Source organism: Pseudorasbora parva, chromosome 3 (genome assembly GCF_024679245.1).
Source record: "Pseudorasbora parva isolate DD20220531a chromosome 3, ASM2467924v1, whole genome shotgun sequence".
Taxonomy (NCBI): domain Eukaryota; kingdom Metazoa; phylum Chordata; class Actinopteri; order Cypriniformes; family Gobionidae; genus Pseudorasbora; species Pseudorasbora parva.
The window spans coordinates 61,922,177-61,946,547 of NC_090174.1; the positions used below are offsets into that span (position 1 = coordinate 61,922,177).

Sequence of the window (24,371 nt, forward strand, 5' to 3'; positions counted from 1 at the left end):
CAATATGTGAGCGGAAAGACTGAACGCTTCTCCAATGTGTGTGCTATAATCAGTGTGTGTGTGTTTGTGTTGTGCATCACCTATAGGCTCATATTACTAACACACCCTTTAAATATTCTTCATATTCTTGTGTAGACGCGCCATCCTAAATGAACCCATCTCTTGCATGATACCCAAAATTTTGAATATTCCTATCTAATACGATTTATGACCTGCAAGGTTGTCAGAATAATAATTATACACTGTTTAGTAATAGGCCAGAGGAGAACTGGGGCCTGTACCATGAAGCTGGTTTAGCTGGCTAGCCAGATTTGTTTAAGCTTAGTTTTTGCCAATCCTGGGTTTTAGGTACCATTAAAGTGGTTAGGGTTTTAGCTGTGTTCATCACCATAACTTACGCTCCATAGCTAACCTGCTCTGTTCTGGATTAAGGCTGCAACATACTCCGCAAGAACAGAGAAAAAAGTTCTCGCTCCCAGGACGTCATTTTGTTCTCACAGCCCTGGTATAGGAGTTCTCGCAGCTTGTTCTCGACACATCACCTGAGCAGAACGTTTTTCTTGCGGGTGTCTGAGAACCATTGTGTGATTGGTCAGGGTTGAGAAAAACGCAGATGATCGGCACCTGCTTTTCTCATGAAGTATGAACGTACTGGCCAGAACAAACTTTGCTCTTGTTCTTGCCACCTCAAGAAAACAAACACATTTCTTTGTTCTTGCAGAGGACGTTCCAAGCTTTAGAGATCTCAAACTGAAATTGGACCAATCAGCTGTGAGTAAAGTGACACACCTCTGATGCAATAAAGCCACTCCCCCCGTTTCTGCTCCAAATTATAGTTCATTGCACAGCAAATGGTTTTTAAAGACTAAAGCGTCTGGCTTTTAACAATGCTTATTTATAAAAAAATAATTTTGAATGATTTAGATATAATTTATAATTTATATTAAACGCGAAAGGCGAAGCTTGAATTTACGAGTATGTCCCTCTGTGGCTAATGTACTTTCAAGATGGAGGGGCAATATGGCGGCCGGCATTCGAACCCCTCACCCGTATGTATTTTCAACTTACGAGAATACTTTATTACGTGAAAGAAGTAAATATATACATTAATGAGCACATACATTTTTGAAAGAACAAAGTGTTTTTAGCTAAGAATAAACTAAAAAAGTTACAGTGTAGCTTTAAATAATATGCGGAAAATACTGGAGGTTTGCCAGAGTTCCACCATCTACAACGCAACTGAATACTGCAAGCGCCTCCATGCTCGCAAAACAAGCTTTTTAAAAACTTTTAAACAGGAAACGATGGGATGTTACCATACATTTTTACAGCGGGTCTATTCGAACGAGATTAGTTTTACCCGAGGTCATTTTTCCGGAGCTTTTTACAGAAGGTAAGTGTCTCGATAATCTTTACTGACGTTGTCCGTAATGATTACCGAGATGGGACATTCGGACGGGACTAAAATCACCAAGAACCTCTGGTAATAATTACTTAACCCCCACCTCCCCATGTTAATCTAATCCAGTCCGAATAGGGCTATAATCTCCTCCATATCGCTTTGAGATACAGCATTCGGTGGAGACTTTAATTGGGTCCGATATGTTATGTTGTCTCTGCACTGCGAGTGTGTGGAGGTAGGGCTCATTTGCATATTCATGAATTGATTTATACTAAAGCGAGGGTGTCAAGTTACATTCAAGCTATTTTAAGGCATGAAGAAATTATTCTCACAAGGGAAGAAAAAAAACTTTAAATATGTAATTTTGCTGATCAAAGATGAGTTTTAAAAGATTACAGGGGAACTTTAATACAAATCAAATTAAAAACCCGAATTTGGTATATTTCAGCAGCACATTATGAAAAAACTTGTATGTATAAATATCACTTTCCAGCTGTGCAAGAAACATTATTTAAATCATAACAGAAAGTGCTAGTATAAAACGGAAGCTCTGTTGTATAAAGCAATAGTTATAAAACACAGAATTAAAAGGCACTTGTGCTTAATACAACTAAACCACTAACAATAAGGCAGCTAAATGTGTAATATCACAATGTAGTGTATGTCAAAGGTGCATTGATTGCATGAAAGCTCTTGAGAACATGATGAGAAGATGATGAGAAGTCGTGTCAGGTTTTCTCCAGCAGGATCTGGTTGAATCCCGTCACCACATCCGTCTTGTGCATTGGGTGTCTGTCAGCGTAGAGCAGCGGTGACCTCTGCAGATGCATCTTAATGGAGCCCTGTCAAAACACACACCATTTCATAATCAGCCAAAGCAACAAAAGCAGGACTTAGATCACTTAGGAAATATAGTAGGATTAGTTGAAGTTTTTGAAATAATCTCCAATATTTAACTCTTTCCCTGCCAAACACGGAATATTCCGTTTTTTTGTGAGACGCTAGGGGGCGCTATTACGCATCTTCTGAGTGAGTACTGAATCTCCTGATCAAAACACACGTGAGGAAGACGCAGTAAAACAAGCGATCGTTTGTAAGCAGATGCGAATGCAAAATAACGTGATCATCAACAGCAATCATATAAATCTAATCTATCTAATGTTAGTGAATGAGATGTGGTCTCAGGATGAGCTCCAGGACTGAAGCTTTAGAGGGGTTGATGGACTCGATCTCCTCATCTGTGTTTGATCATCTCTGAATCTGATCTGGAGTCCATCTTTCACAAACACGTGATTTTCTCAGCTTTTTGTTCAAAATGTTGCTTTTTTTATTAAACTTAAAAATTCATCGAAAATACATTTTGGTCTAAAAATAAAAACTACGACTTTATTCAGCATTGTCTTCTCTTCTGGGTTTGTTTTCAATCCTCGAACAAATATTCAAACGGTTATGGATCAGTGTATTGATTCATGATTCGGACCGCCAGTGTCATGTGATTTTAGCAGTTTGACACGTGATCCGAATCATGAATCAAATCGCTGATTCATAACCGTTCAAATCTTTATTTGAGGATTTAACACAAACGCGGAAGAGAAGACAATGCTGAATAAAGTCGTAGTTTTTGTTATTTTTGGACCCAAATGTATTTTGGATGCTTCAAGAGACTCTAATTAACCCACTGATGTCTCATATGGACTACTGTGATGATGTTTTTATTCCCTTTCTGGACATGGACAGTATAGTGTGCATACACTTGCATACGCTCTCAGACTAAATATAAAATATCTTAAACTGTGTGTGAAGATGAACGGAGGTCTTACGGGTGTGGAGTGACATTAGGGAGAGGAGTTATAATGACATAAGCCCCGTTTCCACCAAAATTACCCGGAACAATTTGTACCAGGAACTTTTTTATAGGAACTTTTCTCCCCCCCAGACCTGCAGCTGTCTGCGTTTCCACCGCGATCTAAAGTTCCGAGAAGATTAGGCAGATTTGTCCGCTGATGTAGGACTGCGCGCGACTGCTCCTCCAAGTCAGTGACGGACAGTAATCATTTTTGCGTGTACCGATTGAAAGATTTAGTGAACTGTTTACATGAGACGTTATCTAAACCGATCTGGTGTTTACATGTGCTGACTTTCAAACGCAATCATTTTGTCACATGCAGTTTGTCTGCCGCATCAAAAATGTCGCCGCTGTTTTCTCCAGCAGCTGGAGTGTGTTAACTGTAGCCATAGCAACTCTTAACGGCCACCAGGACTAATACAGTAGTATATAAGATATTTATCTGTTGTGTAATAATCATCTCAGGAAAAAAAAAAAATCTTCTGTCAGGCGCAGTTAAAGTAAAAACTGCCTGGGGCAATATACGCTGTGTCATTACTCCAACATTATCTTCATAGCTTACGAAATAAAAAGTTTACCCCTCAGAAAAATTTGCTTTCCTCTCTTATCAACATGAGCGCGGCGCGTGCTGTCACGTCATGTAAGGACACACACTTAAAAGTAATCGGTCAGGTCGTTTACATGGTGAAATATAGACTGTAAATAGACAAAAAAAAATGAATAACGAGTATGGAAGAGATTCAAGCTGTGCTGCTTTTGCTGGTTATGTGTAGGTTTACTAAAGAGGTAATTAACAACGACAGGAAAGAGCACTAATATGCAGATTCAGCAGCATATTCAGAAAGCTTGTAAAGCTAGATTTAAAATGACAATGTATATTATTATCAGCTATTACGGACATTGCACGTGAGATGGCTGAGACGAACGCGCGCCATCAGACAGAGAGCAAGACTGATATTTACTGAACGCAGACCGAACCTCGCAAAAGACTTTTAAAAATGCCCGTTGAAATAAAATGCTAAACCAATCAGCATGTTCAGCGCCCAAGTCCCGCCCTCGAAAGTTCCTGAACTTTGAAAAAGTACTACCCCGCGAGCAGGGCCGTTTGGAGGGGGAAATATTTACCCCGAACTTCATTTAGACCCTGGTTCCTGCGGTCTAAACACACCGAGTACCACCCAAAGTTCCTAGTTCCTGGGTAAAGTTCCTGCGGTGGAAACGCGGCTATACATTTCCTTTTTGGGAGAACTAACCTTTTAAACTGCATTTATCCTGGAATCATTCATGGCCACTCAAAACCTCGTCTAAACGAGTCTCAGTTAGCTAGTATATTGGAGCGGTCTCTCACCCGTGGCTGAGCTCTGATAGACGCCACACCCTGGTCAAACTGGTTAGTCTCTACTTTATATTCGCCGTGTCTGAATGGGATCTTCAGACAGGCCATCATGGACATGATCCGCTGGAAACCAGTGGCGGTCAGAGACACAGTGACGGTGGGAGCGGAGGCAATGGCCAGCCCGATGGGCCATCCTCTGACCAGAACCGGCTCCTGGATGCTGGAGAGCTGGACCGAGCCTCTTTCCCTCAGCAGAGGATCCAGCTTCGACGACACAGACAATTCTTCCTCCATAAAATCCTCAGCATCATCCAGCTCCGCCTCAGCCAACGCATCCATCCACGCCTTTCAAGAAGAAACGGCACAAAACACATATAATTCAAGCTTAATCAATCCACAAGTCAGTATGAAAGTGTTCATAACCCTTTCTGTAATGTGACATTTGCATTCTTTATTTGCCAAAACATATAAAGAACGCTTTTCACTGTTTTCTCTCTCCTTTAGCATGTAATGCATCTTAACATTATAGCATGTTAGCCTGTTCTATCACACTTAATAAACAAAATAATGAACTTTTATCACATCATATGACCCCTTTAAATTATAAAACAGAATCCAGAAGAATTAAAACAAAATCATTAAACACACCAGACATTTGAGAAAAGTCACAATTTCAATCAATTCCCAATAGATAAAATCAAGTCCTGCCAAACCAAGGGGCTAATCTAGCGCTCGGAAAGCGTTCCACCCATAGGGGCGGCCATTGCTAACCAAGCCCTCACCTGCTGTTAGCATCCCATTGACTCCCATTCATTTTTGAGTCACTTTGACAGTGAATAACTTTACATTTGTGGCATTTAAAGACTCCATTTGTCCATTGTTTATTTATAAAGAAACACGACACTGTATAAAAGGCTCCATTACCTTGTATCTTACACTATCACACCGCAGAAGCTGTTTTTGTAAAAATAGGCTAACGATTGTGTCATAACCATAGCGACTCTGTCGCACAGTTGAGAAATTACCGTATAGACCTGAGGAGACGCTCAGAAGCAATCTTTACTGTCTATGAGACAGTCGGGGGGACGTGGAGACATAAAGTCTGATAAAGTCAAGGGAGAAGAATGAGGAGAAGCCGATAGTGAACCAAAACCAACGGGAGAAAATATTTAAACAACGTGATTCAGATTTCACTTTCCACAACTACTAGAAGACCTACAGCTGTCAGACAGGAGGCTCACGTCACATCTACGTCGTCAAGCTCAGTCTGAGCCGGCGCAGTTCCCTCAGCCATCAGGAAGTGAGTGCCTCTGATTGGCCTCATTTTCGGCCGCTGAAGTCAATGGGATCGCTCTCTCCATTTCTTTTACTGTCTATGTGCCAAACACTGTTATTAATAAAGTTAAAAACCATAACAATGCTTACTCTCCAGCGCCTCCATTTGGTTTGGATGACCGATGCAGCTTTGTGCCATTTCTTAATTTTTCTTCTGACCCGCCAGGATCGCACACCTGTGATAAAGATACAGGTAAAGAGAGTTAAAACACAATACAATACTATATGAATACAGGATATAGCCATTTGTCCTAGAATATTATATATAGGACAAACTTTTATTTCCCGGGATCATACTGTGACTCTGTTATCCTTTGGCTTTACTGATCTCAGTTGAGCAGGTGTTTGGATCAGGTGAGCTGGATCTGTTCTGTTCTGAGTTTAAGAGATAATCAGGTGATCAGGAGTCAGTGTCTAGACACACAGCAGATGTCTACTCCCTTTAGCCAAGCAGAGGAGAGACAGAAATGGACCGGGTCTATTCGTGGAGAATAATGGGCTTCTCGCTTGTGCAATTTATCTCTAAAGATGTCTTTCAAATTTAAAGGGAACACAACACGCTGATTCCTAAGAATCCTTTAGGTGAGTGTGTGTATATGTTTATGTATGTATATATATATATATGAAGAGTTTCGTTGCAAAACGAGATATATCCATTTTGAGAAATGTTGGTTATTTGACATTATTATTTAAGACATCCACAGTCAAGTTCATTCACAATTTTTGTACATTAAACTATTACTTGAGCTCAGTGTAGGCCAAGGACACAATATTCTTCAAATCCAGGATATTTTTAATTTAATTTTATGTCCATAAATAGTTCATAAATAAGTCAAAAACCATGCCAAACTGCAACATATTTATCTTAACATTGTCAAACATCTTAAATTGGTTAAAAAAACAATACATCATAAATATATGAAATAGTATATACAAAGATTGATTAATAATAAGATTCCGAGTTAGTTTTGGCCAGAACATACATACATTATTTTTTTTTTTTTTTTTTTGCAAAACGCTATATATCCACCATAGGCTATATTATTCTACTGCAATACCATTAAGAAAAGCGTGTATGTGTGTGTGTGTGTATGTGTGTGTGTGTGTGTGTGTGTGTTTGTGTGCGCGCGCGCGCGCGCGCATGACACAGACCAACGTTACTCGCAGTCGCACGTAGCCTGACAAGCCAGACCCACATCAAGATGTTTGCGGGCAGATTAAATTTGCTGCCGCTAGGGTGCGTCTAGATTTCTAGGCTAAGTCGCATAATGACCAAAATAAATCTTTGGATGTTTTCGCTCCCCTGAATGCCTTTCCCGTTTGGTCTTCTCCCTTTGATGATTTTCTTAAGATGCCTTCCTGACCGGCTCCAATCCGTCATCGAAATCCATAACGTTAAGCTTGACTCTGAAGCTTTTGATCAGTGACTTAGCCTATACGTGACTGACAGCTCGCCTACAGTATAAACAATTAAATGGTAAACCTTTTTTAGTTAGCCTATTGAATCCTCTTTTTAAAAATATGTTTTTTGTTTTGCTATTATCGTTAAATCACTGAGCAAACTCGGAGCACTTCGCCGGCGGTGACTCTCTCCTCGCGTGACATCCTGAGCTCGCGCAGCATCCTGAACGTTCTTTATCGCACTTTGTAAAGAAACTGGGCTGGCGGATATCGCGTTTTGTGAAAAAATACATTTTGTAGGAGGATTGTACATTTTTAAATCTTATTAATTGCAGCAATTCACACATAGATTAAGGTACATCTAAACAGTGATTTCCAATAATAAAATCTAAATGTCAAAAAATGGCGTTTATCGCGTTTTGGAACCAAACTCTTCATATTCATATATATATATATATACACACACACACATACATACATATATACACACACACACACACCAAAAAAAATATTATTATAGCCTTAACATTACAATTTATTTTTTATTTAATAATAATTACTATTATTATTATTGTTATCATTATATAGCCATATTGATATATAATTAGGGATACACAATATATCGGCCAATTTACGTTCATTTTTAATGTTATCAGCCCGATAAGAATATTTGTTCGATATATTAAAGCTGATAAATAATGTATTATTTCCTTCTGCTGAGACACTTCAGATCTGCACTGTTCACCATGATGGGTTTGAACTGCTTTATATATGATTGAAATCACTTCAAAAAAGGAAAATATTGTTCAAGTCTGTCATATCGGCTACATAAAATTATCATGAGAATATCGTAATTGTGTGCTTGGGACATGGATTTAAATGGTGAGAATTTTGTTTTTGTAATCAGGCTCTTAAAATTTATATAAAAACCAATAAAGAATTATCGGTTATCCGCCAACATTTTCATATCGGTGCATCCAAATTGTGCATCCCTCAAACAAGAACAGCAAACTTGGATTTTACCATTTTTTTAAATCGTGTTTTAAAGCACAGTATACCGGTATACCTGTAATTAGGCCTGTTGAGATAGTCAATAAATCAATGAATCGCACAATTAAAAAAATTAGCTCGATCATTTTTCCAGCCGCTATTTCATTTGCATGCTTGTTTGTTTTCCTTGTGTCTCTCACTGACTGAATTTGAAAATTTTATGTGCACACCGGCAAGCGAAATGGGTCTCACCCGATCCGTGTTGACGTCCTTTTAGCCAAGCGGACGCGTTGAGTATAAACAAGGCTTAAAGCTACACTGAAGTTGGCAGTTTGATAAAGGCAAGTTAATTATTAAGTTCAATCTTTGTGTGCTAAAAAGGCACATAAGTTCCTGTAGAGATAGCAATACAAATTCTCCTTTATTTGCCAAATAAATGAAAAGCATGTCATTAATGTCTTCTCTCTTGTGTATCAAAATCTCACCTCAGAGATGGTCAAGTCAAGTTCATTTTGTGCATGACTACATTATATATAAAAAAAAAAAAATGTAATACTGTATCCTAAATTGTGGATAATTAAGCTATTTATCATACCTAAAAAACATTCATCCGTTGAAGTTTTCATCCATTTTATTTATTGTTTTTGGTATTTATTGAAGTGCATTTTTTGTTAACAGACTGAGAGTCCATTGCTTTTATTGTTTTTGGTTGTTTTGTTCATTTATTGTGGATATATAAAATGTTTAATGTAAAATAGTGTTAAGAAATAAAAGTTTATTGATCTTTGAAAAGGTGTACCTGCATTATTACGCCATTATCAGTATTTTAGATAAAAATGGTCTCAAGAACGACAATATTATCGTTTATTGCAATCCTTTCTTGGCCAATTTATCATCCAGCAAAATGTGTTATCGTGACAGGCCTACCTGTATTTACAAAGTACAGGTGTTAAATCCTAACCTGCTTGTATGCGGGTGGCAGCCTGTGTCCTGAGGTTGCGCTGACGGTGCTGATATCTGCGCCAGCTGCACTGGATACAAAACGCCTTCTGTGAGCGCACCCTGTTCCTGTGCTCCTCCAGCATCTCCAACTGCACAACACATGACAAAATGAAAGGGATTAGTTCACTTAAAAATGAAATTGATGTAATTAATGGCTCACCCTAATGTCGTTCCACACCCGTAAGACCTCCGTTCATCTTCACACACAGTTTAAGATATTTTATAGTCTGAAAGCGTATTCAAGTGTATGCACACTATACTGTTCATGTCCAGAAAGGGAATAAAAACATCATCACAGTAGTCCATATGAGACATCAGTGGGTTAATTAGAGTCTCTTGAAGCATCCAAAATACATTTGGGTCCAAAAATAACAAACTTTTTATTGAGGATGTTTTTATTCCCTTTCTGGACATGGACAGTATAGTGTGCATACACTTGAATACACTTTCGGACTAAATATAAAATATCTTAAACTGTGTGTGAAGATGAACGGAGGTCTTACGGGTGTGGAACGACATTAGGGTGAGTCATTAATGAAATAAATTTCATTTTTGGATAAACTAACCCTTTAACTACTGACGTCAAATTGAAATGACATCTGACTGCCTATGTTTTCATCAGCCGAGACAGGGCCAAAGAGTTCAGTGAACTTTCAACAGCTGTCTTATGGTGCGTTCACACCAGACATAAATGTAGCGATAAGCGCGATTGATTTGCATGCTAAGTCAATGCAAAGAATAGACACATTCTTGTGTGAATTACGCGAGTCCAACGTTTGACAAGTTGCACGTTGAAAAATCTGAACTGCCTTAACCAATCAGGAGCTTGCGCTAGTAGTGACAACAATAAGGGAAAAATCAGGAGCTGTACGATACATCTTCGTACTTCATAGAAACAGGAATAAAAAGGATCTTGCTTGGAAGAAAGTACATTTGCGGGGTAATATTTGTGTTATTTTGGCAAGGTTGCTGCTAAAATTCACATTCTATACATCACATAATTGAGATCGCTTCAACCCGCGGACATGGAAAACAACCTGCGGGAAAACCGCAGACTTGGCAACACAGTGCAGTTGAGCTCTGTTGACATTTGACAACTAACGTTATGCGTCGCTCCGCTGCTCTGATTGGTTGTTGGGCTGTCCAATTAAGATCTTTCCTGGTTCGGTTGAAACGCGCCCCATAATTACAGCCCATTGGAGTATCAGACTCATATTCTGACTAGAATTAATTTGCACCACGTTAACCAATCAGGAGCTTGCTCTAGTAGTGACAACAATAAAGGCAAAATCATGTGCATACCAGGAGCTGTACGATACATCTTCGTACTTCATAGACAGGAATAAAAAGGATCTTGCTTGGAAGAAAGCGAGTGAGGAGGTCGAACAATCTGGTAAGTTGTAAAAAACGCATTTTACTCAATTTGAGCGATACATTTCAGGGTGATTTCATGGTGATTGGGACACTTTTTGCCATTAAGATGACTTGGTGTCCAAATCACCCTAAATTCACCCAATTGAGACTACAAGCTAGTTAAAGCCGGCAAATTGAGTTTTTTCGCTGTATTTTGAAGCAATCCATTTCAGCCATTTCAAAACGAGACGAGCCGCCTGGCAGAAGCCGCGGCCATGACGCAAATTTGCATCTGGTGTGTAGCGGATTTCACGCGCGAATGAAGCGAGTAAACTCAGAATGTTCAAGCGTCCAACAATGCGCGAATAGCACGATTTATTCGCTTCATTCGCCTCTGGTGTGAACGCCCCATTACATTACAATCATCAGAGTGTATGCTTTACCAGGGACTGTGTGAGAAAGACTTTGGTCCTCCCACAATGCACCATGTTGTTGTTGTCACCAGGGCTGAGGGTGGGGTTTGGGACGTGTCTCTTGAGAACCACACTGAGCACATCCTTTACAGCAGATCCCAGAACTGCCTGATCGCTCATCTCGGGGCCTGTGGGCGAGAGCGGAGCTTTAGAAATACCGTAATTCCTCAAATAAAAGCCTGAAGTCAATTAAACGCCACGCCTCTATTAGTGGCCGGGGGCATGGTCAACACAAATAAATAAAGGCCGGGGAAACGTGTGGATAATCTCCTAAATGCCTTTCATTTAATGTGCATTCAAGTTCATCGTAATGTAGAGTATGGTCGTGCCGTGGCGGCTAACCGGCATCACGCATAACCATCCTGATGCCACGCGCCCCGTTGCGAGTCTAGCGAGTGCGACACACACTAATCCTGGTCTCTTCTATAGTTGACCTAAAAACTTTGCACTGCTCTGTAAATTAAATTGAAAATATAACTGATGCATAAATGCCATTTTAAAAAGGCTACTGTAGTCTATGAGAGATGTGACGTCTGTGAAAATACCGAGGCAGGCAGGCTAAACTAATATTTATTTTTTTAATATATACATCTTCACAATATTAGCCTCTAGTCTTTTATGTCTTACTCTGCATTTAACTTAAAATATTTTGTATATTTTGTTGTTGAAATATTGTAAAGTGGTCATACGAAAAACAAAATTAAATCAAAATGTAATATCTCCGTAATGGATTTGAGAAAAGTGCGTGCAACCTATTGGAAAAGCGCATGAGTAATTAGTTGGGTCAGAAAAATAACGAAATTATAGTTTTTTAAAGTAGAAAATAATATTTATGTACAGGGATATATTAAAATAAAAAGTGCTAAAAAGTGCACAACTCTTCTTAAGTAGAAGGAAGCTTTTTTTCCCTCACGTGTAACCAATGTAGAAATTAAGGAATAAACATTTTTCATTTCTCAAACTGACACAATGGTGGTTACTGATTAGGCTACAGTAAGTCTGACCCAAATTGCTTTGTTACCCGTCTGGCTGTTATTGTAAATGTTTCTTTAAAAAAAAAAATCAATGATATCTGTCCACTGCAACGCTATCGCTTTTAATTTACAACGGTTTATTTAAAGAAATTATTTTTCAAACAGCAAGGCCTGCCCCTTAACAAAAGTCGACTAAAAGCCTGTTCCCTTCTGCATTTCAGGTAAATAAAAGCCCCGGTCTTTATTTGAGGAATTACGGTGCACACTCCCACTGGAGTCAATCATTTTATCCCATAAAACTCATCTTTAAAAAATCAAAATGGCATAAAGTTTTTTTTCCCCAGTGAAAATAATGTGTGCGCTTTATTTAGTATATGTGTATTAATGAACATGCAAATTAGTCCCCTATAAATTAGTCCCCTACACTATACATTTTCAAAAATACCTTGCTTAATTGGTTAAGCTGTGTTTGATTAGAGCTGGACCTTCAGGAGGATTGAGCACACTTGATTTATCTGAGATAAATCCGAACTCATTTGCTAATTCATGCAGGATAAGAATGTGTTGTCTGTAGCACATCCCACAAGCAGTGACATGAAACTACACGCAAATAAATCAAACCACTCTGACAAAGACCTATTTATTTTTATATATGACGTTAGTCAGGTTATGCCAAGTTATAAACTAAACATACAGAAGAGGGAGAAGTAAGAAGAAACAGCAAACAAGTACATAACTGCATGCAAAGATAAGCATGCAGTAATTCACCTTAAAATTCAGATTCACATTATTTTAAGCACTGTGTTCATAGAAATAGACAGGAAGAAATGAGAGGATACTGAAAGAAAGAAGACAAGAATCGGGAATTAAAGAAGAGAACAAGAAAAGCAGACGGTATTGTGTGCACAGTAGGGATGGCTCGATACCACAATTTTGGCTTCGGTACGGTACCACAATCTAATACCGAAGTACCGATATTAAATCGACACCACAAGGTCTGATATTAGCGCGGGTATATTGCACGCGAATGAGAACAATTATGCAAGTTTTGAGTTTATAAAGTGGGAAATTACCACAAATGTTTATTAGTAAATTAATCAGCAAAGCTTATCACATCAAATCAGTCATTTGAAAACTTTCTTGTGAGAAATAATTGCAGCAAAAATCTCTCAAAATTAGCAAATTGCTTCTGGTTTTAAAAGACATCGCACTACACTAAAGCAATCTGCATAATCTGATTCAACATTTCACGCTCGTCTCGGGATGGAGAACGGAAATCATTTGGACACGCCAGAGATTTTATAGCATTTCGTAACAACAGTTAACGTACAGGAGATATGAGCTCATACGACACACACACACACACACACACACACCTGTCACTTAGTCACGCTCGCACATTACACATTAAGTTTCCTTAAACAGTCAAACACACAGAATTATGTACAAATGTCCGTCTTTAGTGAGTATTCACATAAACACAGGCGGTTGTGTCTAACACGAATGTAAATAGTGCAATAGTAGAGATCTAAATGTCATTGGTTGAAACGAACGCTGGAGATTGTGATATTCGATCTTATGTTAGGCTGTGTGTGTGCGTTGATCAGTGTTAAAAGAAAATAAATGTCTAAATGAGATGGTTTGAAGGATTCACTGACCTGTCGATCTCTTCAGAAGTCTTAAAGTCAGGATAGTGACAGATGCTTCTTGGCTAGGTTTGATGGTTCTTCATCAGTTTTATAAGCAAAGTCATTACAAATTTCACTTCTACTCTCTTTATTAATTCGTTTTGGGCATCTTGAGTGAGATTCGACTGCTTTATCCATTTTGTTCGTCTATGTTGTTGTCACATTTGCCGGTTGTTTCGGGTCAGTTTGGGTAGAGCGCTGCCATCTAGCGGTGAACTTCGGAAAAGCAGCATATACCGAAATGTGCCAAATCATGATATCGTACCGTTTTAAATAAAATATATACCGGTATTTTTCCAGTACCGGTATATCGCGTATCCCTAGTGCACAGTATTCACGTACCGTTCTTTCCATTCATTTGCGCTGCTTGTCTGTTGTTTGTGATCAGCCCATATCTCTGGAGGAAACTGCCATACGGGATCCTGTACACATAATAAAAAAAGAATGATTTCAATGAGAATTATGCAAAAATGTCTCTAAACTTGAGCTGAGATATGAGATATACCAATTTTCTTTTTAACCCTTTCACAAATAAGTTTAAAATGTTTTGGCTGACCCCCAAGTGTGAGTTTTTCAAGGCAACCATTGTTAAGAACGCATCACTTTATTGTTTCCATGGCAGGGTTCGACATTAAAGCTTGTCCGGGACAAGTGGGGTTTTTGAAGGGACAAGTGAAAGATAATTTTACTTGCCCGATGGACAAGAGCCTGATTAAAACAAAAAATAACTAACGTTAGCGAATCACCAAAATGCAAGAATGACTGTGCATTAATTTAGTGTAAGTGGCGATCGATAGTGGATGATAATATATAATGAACTGACGATAATAAGGTCGTGCTGTTGACACTCGTGCAGCCTCTCGATGGGAAATTACAACACTAGAGCGTTTAAGCCGTTTCCTGAATACCATCACAACTGAAAATGACACTGATTTCATATGACAGTTTCATAAACAATTAATTAACATTCACTTAATGTCACTTACATTTTAGATGAAATATTGAGTGTTTTGTTCTATTTTAGCAGCAAAAATCCTTCATTTGCAGAACCGTAACACGTCCCACAGCAACAAGTGTGTTACTGAACGATTCAGTGTTTGAATGAATCGTTTGAATGAACGACTCAATGACTCGCTCATTAAGACGGCCATCTCCTGCCACCTACTGGAGGTTTAGTTTCATGTTTAAACATTTCTTTCCAACATTTCTTTTTTGTCTATTCAAAACTACAAATCTCTAAACATTATTTAACGCAGTAGTTATTTTTCAGTGTACATTATTAAATTTGATTGGTAAGAGCCCTTATAGTGCTTTATTTTAATTGAATGTTTTTATCAAATTTAACAATATAAAATTAAACCTGAAGCATAGCCTATATTTAATAAGATTAGGGGGAAATGCCCTTTATAAAAGATAAAATATCACAAATTTGAAATTTATATCTATTGTATCTAATATATATCACAAATATGCAGATTTAAATATGTCAAAGCTGATTGAACAATGGTAAGAATATTGCTTCAGAATAAATTATATTTACAACACACACACAAAAAAGTTAAATAAAAATCTAACTTTTTTCCGGACAAGCACATTTGTTTCAATCAAAGTGAATGAACAATTTACTTGTCCGAAGGAGAAGCACATGAACATGCTTAATGTCAAGCCCTGCATGGTGACATGTCATTGTGTGTCATGTGACAAACTGCAGTCAAAATAGTGCTGTATGACTGAAGATCTGCTTTTATTAAATTTTTCCTTGAACAAAAATTTGTTAACTATAGCATGAAATATCTGATATTCCGAAATATGGGCAAGTGGATTTGTTTTGTTGTTTAAACACCTTTATAACGATTGCGTTAGGTGTGCTAGTTGCCATTTTAGCTAGCGCTGCCATTTTAGTGTGTGCCGCAGTTCAGAGAATCGAATCTATTGGATTTACAACCCGTGAATTTATCCACTTCTCCCGAAATATACGACAGTAAGTGGCCGGTGAACTGGAAGAATAGACTAAATCTTACAGTTACTTACACAATGTGTATCTGATATGAATAAAACTTGTCTAATTATAATGGAAAGGATTATTATTGCCACTTCCATAGACATCATTGTGTATTTTACAAACTCTAAATGTATTATTTTGCTGTTACTTATATGTATTTAAATGTCTGAAACCTAAAATAAACATCGTGCGGTTGAAAACACTGAATAGTTAGCCTGGATGGCAGCCAAACTCAGCCCCGCCCAACAACATCTGAGCTCGGGCAGTTCGGTCTGGACTTGATCCATGGAGGAGTAATTATGCCTGAACAGAAACTGACCAATGAAATCATCAGGGCGGACTTTAGACGATGATGGACAGATGATCAACAGTAACGTAATCATCCATGTCATCAAAGACGAAACCTCTCCTAAACGGAGAGCTTGTTGGTATATGCATTCATCTTCACTATTTCTCTCAGAAATGATGATCATGTTGGTAAGTACTCTGGGTATCATTGAATTTTTTTTTTTTCAACACCGGCTAAGATCGTTTATTCCAGCGCGCGTTTTTACAACAAACCCCACCAACTACTAGCCCAAAACAATAGCTTCTCGAGGGGGTTCTCAGAAAAAAAATGCGTTTGGGGGGTAAAATGTGTGTTATTTTGGCAAGGGTGCTGCTAAAATTCACATTCCTGGATCTATACATCACAAAATTGAGGTCGCTTCAACCCGCGGACATGGAAAACAACCTGCGGGAAAACTGCAGACCTGACAACACAGTGCAGTTGAGCTCTGTTGATGTTTGACAACTAACGTTATGCGTCGCTCCGCTGCTCTGATTGGTTGTTGGTCTGTCCAATTGAGATCTTTCCTGGTTCGGTTGAAACACGCCCCATAATTACAGCCCAATGGAGCATCAGACTCATATTCTGACTAGAATTAATTATGACCACGTCAGGCTACTGAATAGTTGTTGTATATGACAAGCGCTGAACACATCTGTCTTTGTGATCATATGTGTGAAAGGGTTAAATATGCAGAGTATAATGTGGAGATTATATGGTAAGAGATGTGTTACCTGATGGGAAATCCTGCTGCACTGATGTTTATGGTCTCCACTATCCCACAGGCCTCAAGCTGAGCGATAACCTAAACACAAACCAAACCAAGACTCACTAACCACAGTCCATGAACTATAACCTTCTTCAACCTGAATCTCTCAAGGGACAGTGAAGGGACAGAAAATGCATGTTTATTGCACCTCTTCCTTTTTGAAGGTGAGCGGTCTGCAGTCAGGGTTGGGTTTGATGCAGCGCGTGTAGTGCGGGGTGGTGCTGTGCAAAATCTTCATCAGGCTTTCAAGCGAGTTCTGCATATTGAAATAATCAAAATCATATTAAGCACAGATTCAGGTCAATGTAAAAACAATCCGAATTGGACCAAGCATCACTCCTGAACATCCTCTATTACAATCTGATTTGCATAAGATTCTGAAAGTCTGAAGGGGCATTAACATCCCAAATAATAGAGTGCCGAAGTCATGACGTCACTTTGTAGGCCAACCCGGAAGTTAGCGGCGTATGGGTTCCCTCGATCAAAAGCCATACATTTTCCCCATAGACTTTTGGACAGTCGCAAAAAATAAGATCTGTGTTCAACAAAGAGTTATGACCCTTACACATTTTGTCTATCAAGATAATCTTTACAAGTGAATCCAAAATGTAGACCGTTTTAAGCCCAAATAAAGCCATCAGATATAAAATGCTAACGGTAGGCTATAAACGGACTACAGCACACAGTCGCGGATCTACGTCATCATCAAGCTTCCTCAAACTTTATTTAAAAACACGTTCGCTCATTATGATCTGCGCTGTGTATGAACACTTATCCACTTCTTCATGAAAAATATTGCCCATTCGTTTTTTCCAAAAATGTTAGAAACTAATTGGGTTTATGTGTGCCTCTCTGAGATTTGTTTTCTCGTTTGTTAATGTTTTATTTATTTGTTTATTATTTTGTTAGTTTATATAAATCTTACTATTATTTTCTTTGTAATTAAGATTAGGGCGCCTGATCATTGTGCCCCAAATAGACTTTAAAGATTATCTTTCACTGTATTATGTTTGACTGTATGTTTGCTAATTCGCCAGAAAAAAAACATGTTTTTACCACCTCAGAAGCACTAATGATGTAAGCTATAACTTAGCCGTATCAATTTACAATCGTATGTCATTTTCCTTAGACGATTGATCATGTAGAACAGCGCAGCTTTTTTATTCGAGCACTTGTTCCATCTCGGGACAAAACAAAACACTACAGTCTCTCCACAGAAATGAAGAACTGGTGATCGGTTACCTTAATATCACAGATTTCTGTGTACAACAATATTTGGAAACACTACTATTTGAAAGGACTAAATATATAACTTTATGTATATTAACTGAAAGGTAAACTTCTAAGAACGTGAGGCTGAAACGCGGGCTAGTTTTGTATTTTTATTAAACATTTACTTACAGAATTCAAGAGTGAATGAAACGCGGGCTGGGAGATTTCCCGTTTGTCACGATGACGTCTAATGTCCCGGCCAAAGGATGTAGTCCCTTTAAGCAACTTGTTAGCAACCGCCGTTTTTAAGACACAATAAAGTTTAAAAAAAATCACAAGCAGGTTAGAACTAGTGTGTTTTATGTCATAGATCAAAACGTGAAAATATTTAGAAGCTTTGTTAACCACAGACCTTATTTCAGGCGATTTAGCAAAAACCCATTCAAAAAACCCATAGACTTTAGAGCGAGGGAACCGGAAGTGCTAAAATGCAAACTCACTTCCGCGTTTTGGCCTACAAAGTGACGTCATGACTTCGGCACTTGATTAACTCCATTTAGTGGACAGCGTTAAATACAAGTATAAACAAAGGACAACAGTAAAGGCCTGCTTATTAACCTGATAACCGTCACGAGGACGAGGACGCACTGAAGGTCTCTTTGTTTAAATTAGCTCAAAATTACTATCAGATGTAAGTAATTACCTTGACAAACTATACATCATTAAAAAGATCTAAGACTAAAGTTTAATTTTTTTACCTCTGTTTTATTCTCAAAGTCTTATAGTGACCGTAATGTGTTAATATGTTCCAGGAGTTATGAATATGATCTTGGGCGTCGCTACCTTTTGATTGTAATATGCGCGTCATTTGCTCCCATTCATAAAAAAATCCTCCTTGGTCGTCATGAAGACACTCGACAAAACAACTTCCCTCAGGGCTTTTACTTCAAAAGTGTGCAGATGTGGAGAAATATTGATAGATTCTCACACGTTTGAGTCAAATTTCTATACAGAGAAGTATTATTTATTCAATCTTTATCCAAAATCCGCGGATGAATGATTATGAGAGCAGTAGGCTGTGATATGCTGTGTTTTCAATTCATTCTGGCAGCCGGAGGGCGCTGGAAAGCTGTACTACTGAAAATTCACCCCATGGGGAACACATGAAGAACAGACACACCATGTGACATTCAGGAAGTATCTGACATATGGACATACCCACACAGCTCCCTGGGATCGTCAGATCGCTATTTTATGCAGATAAACACGTTTTAAGACAATAAACACACAATCGCGGCAATATATGGTTGGTCTGTGTTCTTTATGCCATGTTGGGTGGTTTCATAATAGATGATATTTATAATGCAATGCTATTCCACATAGCTTTTAGCATTGTATATTTTCTGTCAGATTTTTTGACCCGAAGCTATATGAGATCACATATTGTTATATAAAACACTCTACATATAAAATATAAAGTGATATGAAGCAAGTTTTGAATAAAACATGATTTTAATCGTATAAATTGTTGTTTTGCTGGTGTGCTAAGCTAACATGCTAGCTTGCCCTAGATGCACCTGCCACTAAGTAAATACTTTATTTTTATGAACATTTTCTAAATGTAAAACTACTGAAATGCTTATTTGGACGAAATGCATTCAATAGAGTCTCAGTGAGGGTAAAGTGAGAGGTTTGATTTAGAAATGAGGTTTGAATAGAACAGTTTGAATAGAGAATCGTTAGTAATTATAATGCAGACAAAAGAATAATAATTGGAGCCATAACCAGTCCGCAGAAGTGTGAATGCCGGGGAGACAAACTGAATGGGGCAGTTTGCACCTCTAAACAATAGAGGCAATACAGCGACTGAAAGCTGAGAAGATGTGGCAATAAACATCAGTTGATATTTCAGCGATATCTCAAAATAAAATCACATGAAACGATCTTGTAAAACGTTTAATAAAATGCAGAGTTTTAGACTGATCATCTTCAGATCTGAAATATAACATGGTCAGACTTGTGGCTTTAGCTGTAGTGCATTTCTAGATTTCTCCAAGGCCCACTTCAATTTTATTTTCATAAAGATATATCATACAAATAAATTTCTAATAACTTTACAAAACTTTGAAGCTTATTATAGCTTTTTTTTATTATAAAAATATTATCATTTTGACTTTACAGTAAACTGCCAGGTGTCTGCTTTCAAATGAGACCATAATTATGCTTTTAGTGCAAAGGATTCACAAACTGTATTTGTTTTAGTCTGAGTATACATTTCTTAGGATTTTTTCAAAATTTAGAAATCAGCTTAACAGGTTAACCTGTCAATCAACCATTATGGTAAAACAAGTATTAAGTATTAAACATTGCCGTTTATGACTAGCACTGTAAAATGTATGTCTACTTTAAAACTTGATACTTGACCACTTTGTACAATCGAGAATATAATATGATAATGGATGTATGTGTGAAAGATGTTGAAAGGACTGCAATAAGGAAATCATTTGAAATCATCCTATAATGTGAAGCAATGTAAAACTTAATGATTAAAGCTATTTATAATCATAATTTTTACCTCTTTAAAACCTTTACCTTAAATTTAGAGACGACAGTGGTCACTTTACTGTGTCCTCTAGAGCCCTCGCTCTCATGGTCACTGTCAGCAAAGAGACCGTGCAGCAATGAATCCTGGGACTTCTGCAGGAGACAGGTGAGCTCAGGAGGAACCGGGTCCTGCAGAACACATGGACACATGCATACAAACATATGTAGCTGGTCTATTTATATCGTTTGTACTAGGGGTGTGCACGAATATTCGAATTTTCGATCTGTAATTAATATTCGAAAACTAAAAATACAATTAGAATTTTACTGCGTTGATTTGCTGGCAGTAAATGCAGTGAATCCAAGATAAATCCCTCTAAATCTCGCAGTTATCACTAAATCCACTGGGTGGCGCTGTGGAGCGGGTTAATAAGTTGAGTGTATTTGATCACTATGTCGTTGTCTGCCTCGCGATGTTTGGAATTACTTAGATGACAATTGAAAATGATCTTACAAAATGGAGTTACTTTTGATAAAAACAATTAATGAAACTGGGTTATCATAATATCAGCACCACAACGAGAATCACATGAAATCCAAACACCAGGCGAGTGAGGAAAGTCCATCACTGCATTCAGTGCAGGTATGCACATCTGTACCCTGATAACTTATGATAGCAAAATTATTTAGAGAGAAATGCTTTTCTTTAGGATTTGTCGAGGGTTTAAGAACAGAAAACAGAAAAGTGCTTTACTCAAACGTTACTTAAAGCTACACTGTGTAACTTTTTTAGTTTATTCTTAGCTAAAAACACTTAGTTCTTTCAAAAATATGTGCTCATTAATGTATATTTACTTCTTTTAAGTAATAAAGTATTCTCGTAAGTTTATAATATGCCATTGAAAACACATACGGGTGAGGGGTTCGAATGCCGGTCGCCATGTTGCTCCTCCATCTTGAAAGTACAGTAGCCAAAGAGGGACATACCCGTAAATTCAAGCTTCGCCTTTCGCGTTTTAACACTCGATGGCACTCTTGGACGAGGTCGAACTGGAAGCCATCTTAATCTTGGACTAAATCGGCCACCGTAGGAATTGAGAGGAACAGAAACTAATTTTCACTGGATGGTCATATAACTTTTCATCGCTAGATGGGGGAAAATATCACACATTGGAGCTTTAACACCGTTATCTTTGTGTCTCCGCAAACGTCTGTCATCGGCACGTTTTAATAATATATAATTTAATAATAATATCATCATCCAATATTAGTTTCTCTCAACATGAAAATGTGAAGCAATACAAACACGACAACCATATACCGACTCGTATGTGTGTGTGTATGTGTGTACGTTCTGCACGATAACTGGCGCGCTCTGCTTTATTAGCGTTTTTTCCGCTCGTGCTGCTTAACCTTACAATCGTTTAGTTCTTTAGGCATATATTTTTTGTTTGCACATACTCTTTAATGTTTTAAAGCCTTAACGTAAGCGTGTTGTGTACATTGCCTAATCGTAAGCTTGTTCAGAAATGGTGACGACACATTTCTCTCGTTTTCTCAAAATGCCTAATTTAAATAAACGAATATTCGATTTTTATGAGCCCAAATATTCGAATACAATATTTTGGGAAAACGCCCATCCCTAGTTTGTACCTTGTTTTTCTCCATCATGCCCTTGATCTGGTAGCTGACTTTGCCTGCGTAGTGGGCCACAGTGAAATGGGGCTCTTTGCTGAATTTGTCCCAGCTGATGTTGGCATTATCTGACAGATCCTTCTCCAAACGCACACTGAACTGCTTCGCATCAGATGCTCTGTTCAGACGACACTCCTGAAGGACAGACAAGACAGAAAGAGAAGGAAGAAGAAACTCATTAATGCTATTAAAATAAGCTCTTTCACCCAGTATCATTAAGGGGATAGTTCACCAAAAAATGAGAATGTGATGTTTATCTGCTGACCCTCAGTGCATCCAACATGTAGGCGTCTTTGTTTCTTCAGTAGAACACAAATGAAGATTTTTAACTCCAACCGTAGCAGTCTGCCAGTCATAATGCATGTGAATGGGTAACAACTATATGAGAGTTAAAAAAAAACAACATGCACAAAGAGCCCTGCTGCTCGTGACGACACATTGATGTCTTAAAGCTCCACTGTGTGATATTTTCCCCCATCTAGTGGTGAAAAGGTATATGACCATCCAGTGAATAATAGTTTCTGTTCCTCTCAATTTCGATTTCGTTTCAACTCCTACGGTGGCCGATTTAGTCATGGCTTCCAGTTCGACCTCTTCGGTGAGTGTTGCTTCAACTCAAGTGATGAGGTAATTTTTGAAAACTATTATAATTTGCAGTTATTTAATTTACCAAATGATCTATGATCAAATTAATCTATGTAAAATTAATAATAGTTTTACGTTTTCGTTATTTTTAACCATTTCATTGCTAACATCAGCTATCAGGTTCCCAGAGGAATGCAAGCTAATCTTAGTAAAGTAACTTTTATCAGTGCTATCGTTATTCTGTATATTGTACAACACCACTAGCGTAAGGCAAACAAATTATAATTCAATTAAAATATTAATCTCATGTTATCCGTCATAGAACACGGATTTATGTTATAAGGTAAACAATACTTTTTCATCATTGACGCGAGGAAAACTATCCTAGACGTCGTTCTAGTGTTATGCACAGCACACCATGATATAATTAGCCAAGCAACAATAAAACTTCCAATATACACAAATAGGCTGAATTAATATTACCTGTCGAGAAGAACGCAGGCAACGTCGGCGTCCTTTTTAAAATCGTTGCTCCTCATGAGCTCTTTCCATCTTAAAGGCCACTCCAATATTTACTTTTGTCTTGTTGATTTGCCCGTTGCGTTGCTGTCTTAATTCTCTTTTCCGCTTCCTTGGCGACTCTGATACATATTCCGCAATGTTACTAGGTCCCCGACCCGGGTCGAATTCGGTAATCAATTCCGGGACATGGTTGCTTTTCACACAGAAGGCGACCCGGCAGTGTTCCGGGAATATTGCGGGTCCGACGTGCAGTGTGAAAGGGGCTTTAGAGTGATGATCCTCCATCATCATATAGCAGCCTCAAGCAATCCCCCTCTTCACATTTGACACGGTGCCATCGAGTGTAAAAACGCGAAAAGCGAAGCTTGAATTTACGGGTATGTCCCTCTTTGGCAAATGTACTTTCAAGATGGAGGAGCAACATGGCGACCGCCATCCGAACCCTCAACACTTATGTATTTTCAATGGTATATTATACAATTACGAGAATGCATTATTACTTGAAAGAAGTTAATATATATTAATGAGCACATATATTTTTGAAAGAACTAAGTGATTTTAGCTACGAATAAACTAAAAAAGTTACACAGTGTAGCTTTAAGACACGAACCCATTGGTTTCTGTGAGAAACCGAACAGTGTTTGTTTTTTTTAGTTTTTTTACCTCATATCAGACGAATCTCATCTAAGGCAAGGCAAGGCAAGTTTATTTATATAGCACATTTCATACACAATGGCAATTCAAAGTGCTTTACATAGAAAGGAATTAAAATAGGGATAAAAAATGCATAAGAAAAAGAATACAATGTAAAGAGAATCTAGTGTTCCCATCCGCTATTACTCAAAACTGGCGCAGTCATAGATATGATCACGCCGGTTTTGACCTTACCAGACGGAAGTAATAGCGGATGGGAA

General features: G+C 38.1%; 1 protein-coding gene across 2 annotated transcripts in view; it reads right to left on the reverse strand.

Annotated features, from left to right (window-relative positions):
* Window positions 1–24,371, reverse strand: part of LOC137071590 (unconventional myosin-XIX) — a 54,682-nt gene that overhangs the window by 631 nt on the left and 29,680 nt on the right. For both annotated transcript variants that reach the window (XM_067439722.1, XM_067439721.1), the window contains exons 14-23: window positions 22,309–22,485; window positions 20,704–20,844; window positions 17,048–17,155; window positions 16,865–16,935; window positions 14,143–14,222; window positions 11,109–11,266; window positions 9,272–9,401; window positions 6,010–6,095; window positions 4,597–4,929; window positions 1–2,244 (exon numbers count right to left, since the gene is read on the reverse strand). The exon at window positions 1–2,244 is cut by the window's left edge and continues 631 nt beyond it. In XM_067439722.1, the coding sequence (XP_067295823.1) occupies window positions 2,131–2,244; window positions 4,597–4,929; window positions 6,010–6,095; window positions 9,272–9,401; window positions 11,109–11,266; window positions 14,143–14,222; window positions 16,865–16,935; window positions 17,048–17,155; window positions 20,704–20,844; window positions 22,309–22,485 (1,398 nt within the window). In that variant the 3' untranslated portion in view covers window positions 1–2,130. The remainder of the gene's footprint in view (window positions 2,245–4,596; window positions 4,930–6,009; window positions 6,096–9,271; window positions 9,402–11,108; window positions 11,267–14,142; window positions 14,223–16,864; window positions 16,936–17,047; window positions 17,156–20,703; window positions 20,845–22,308; window positions 22,486–24,371) is intronic.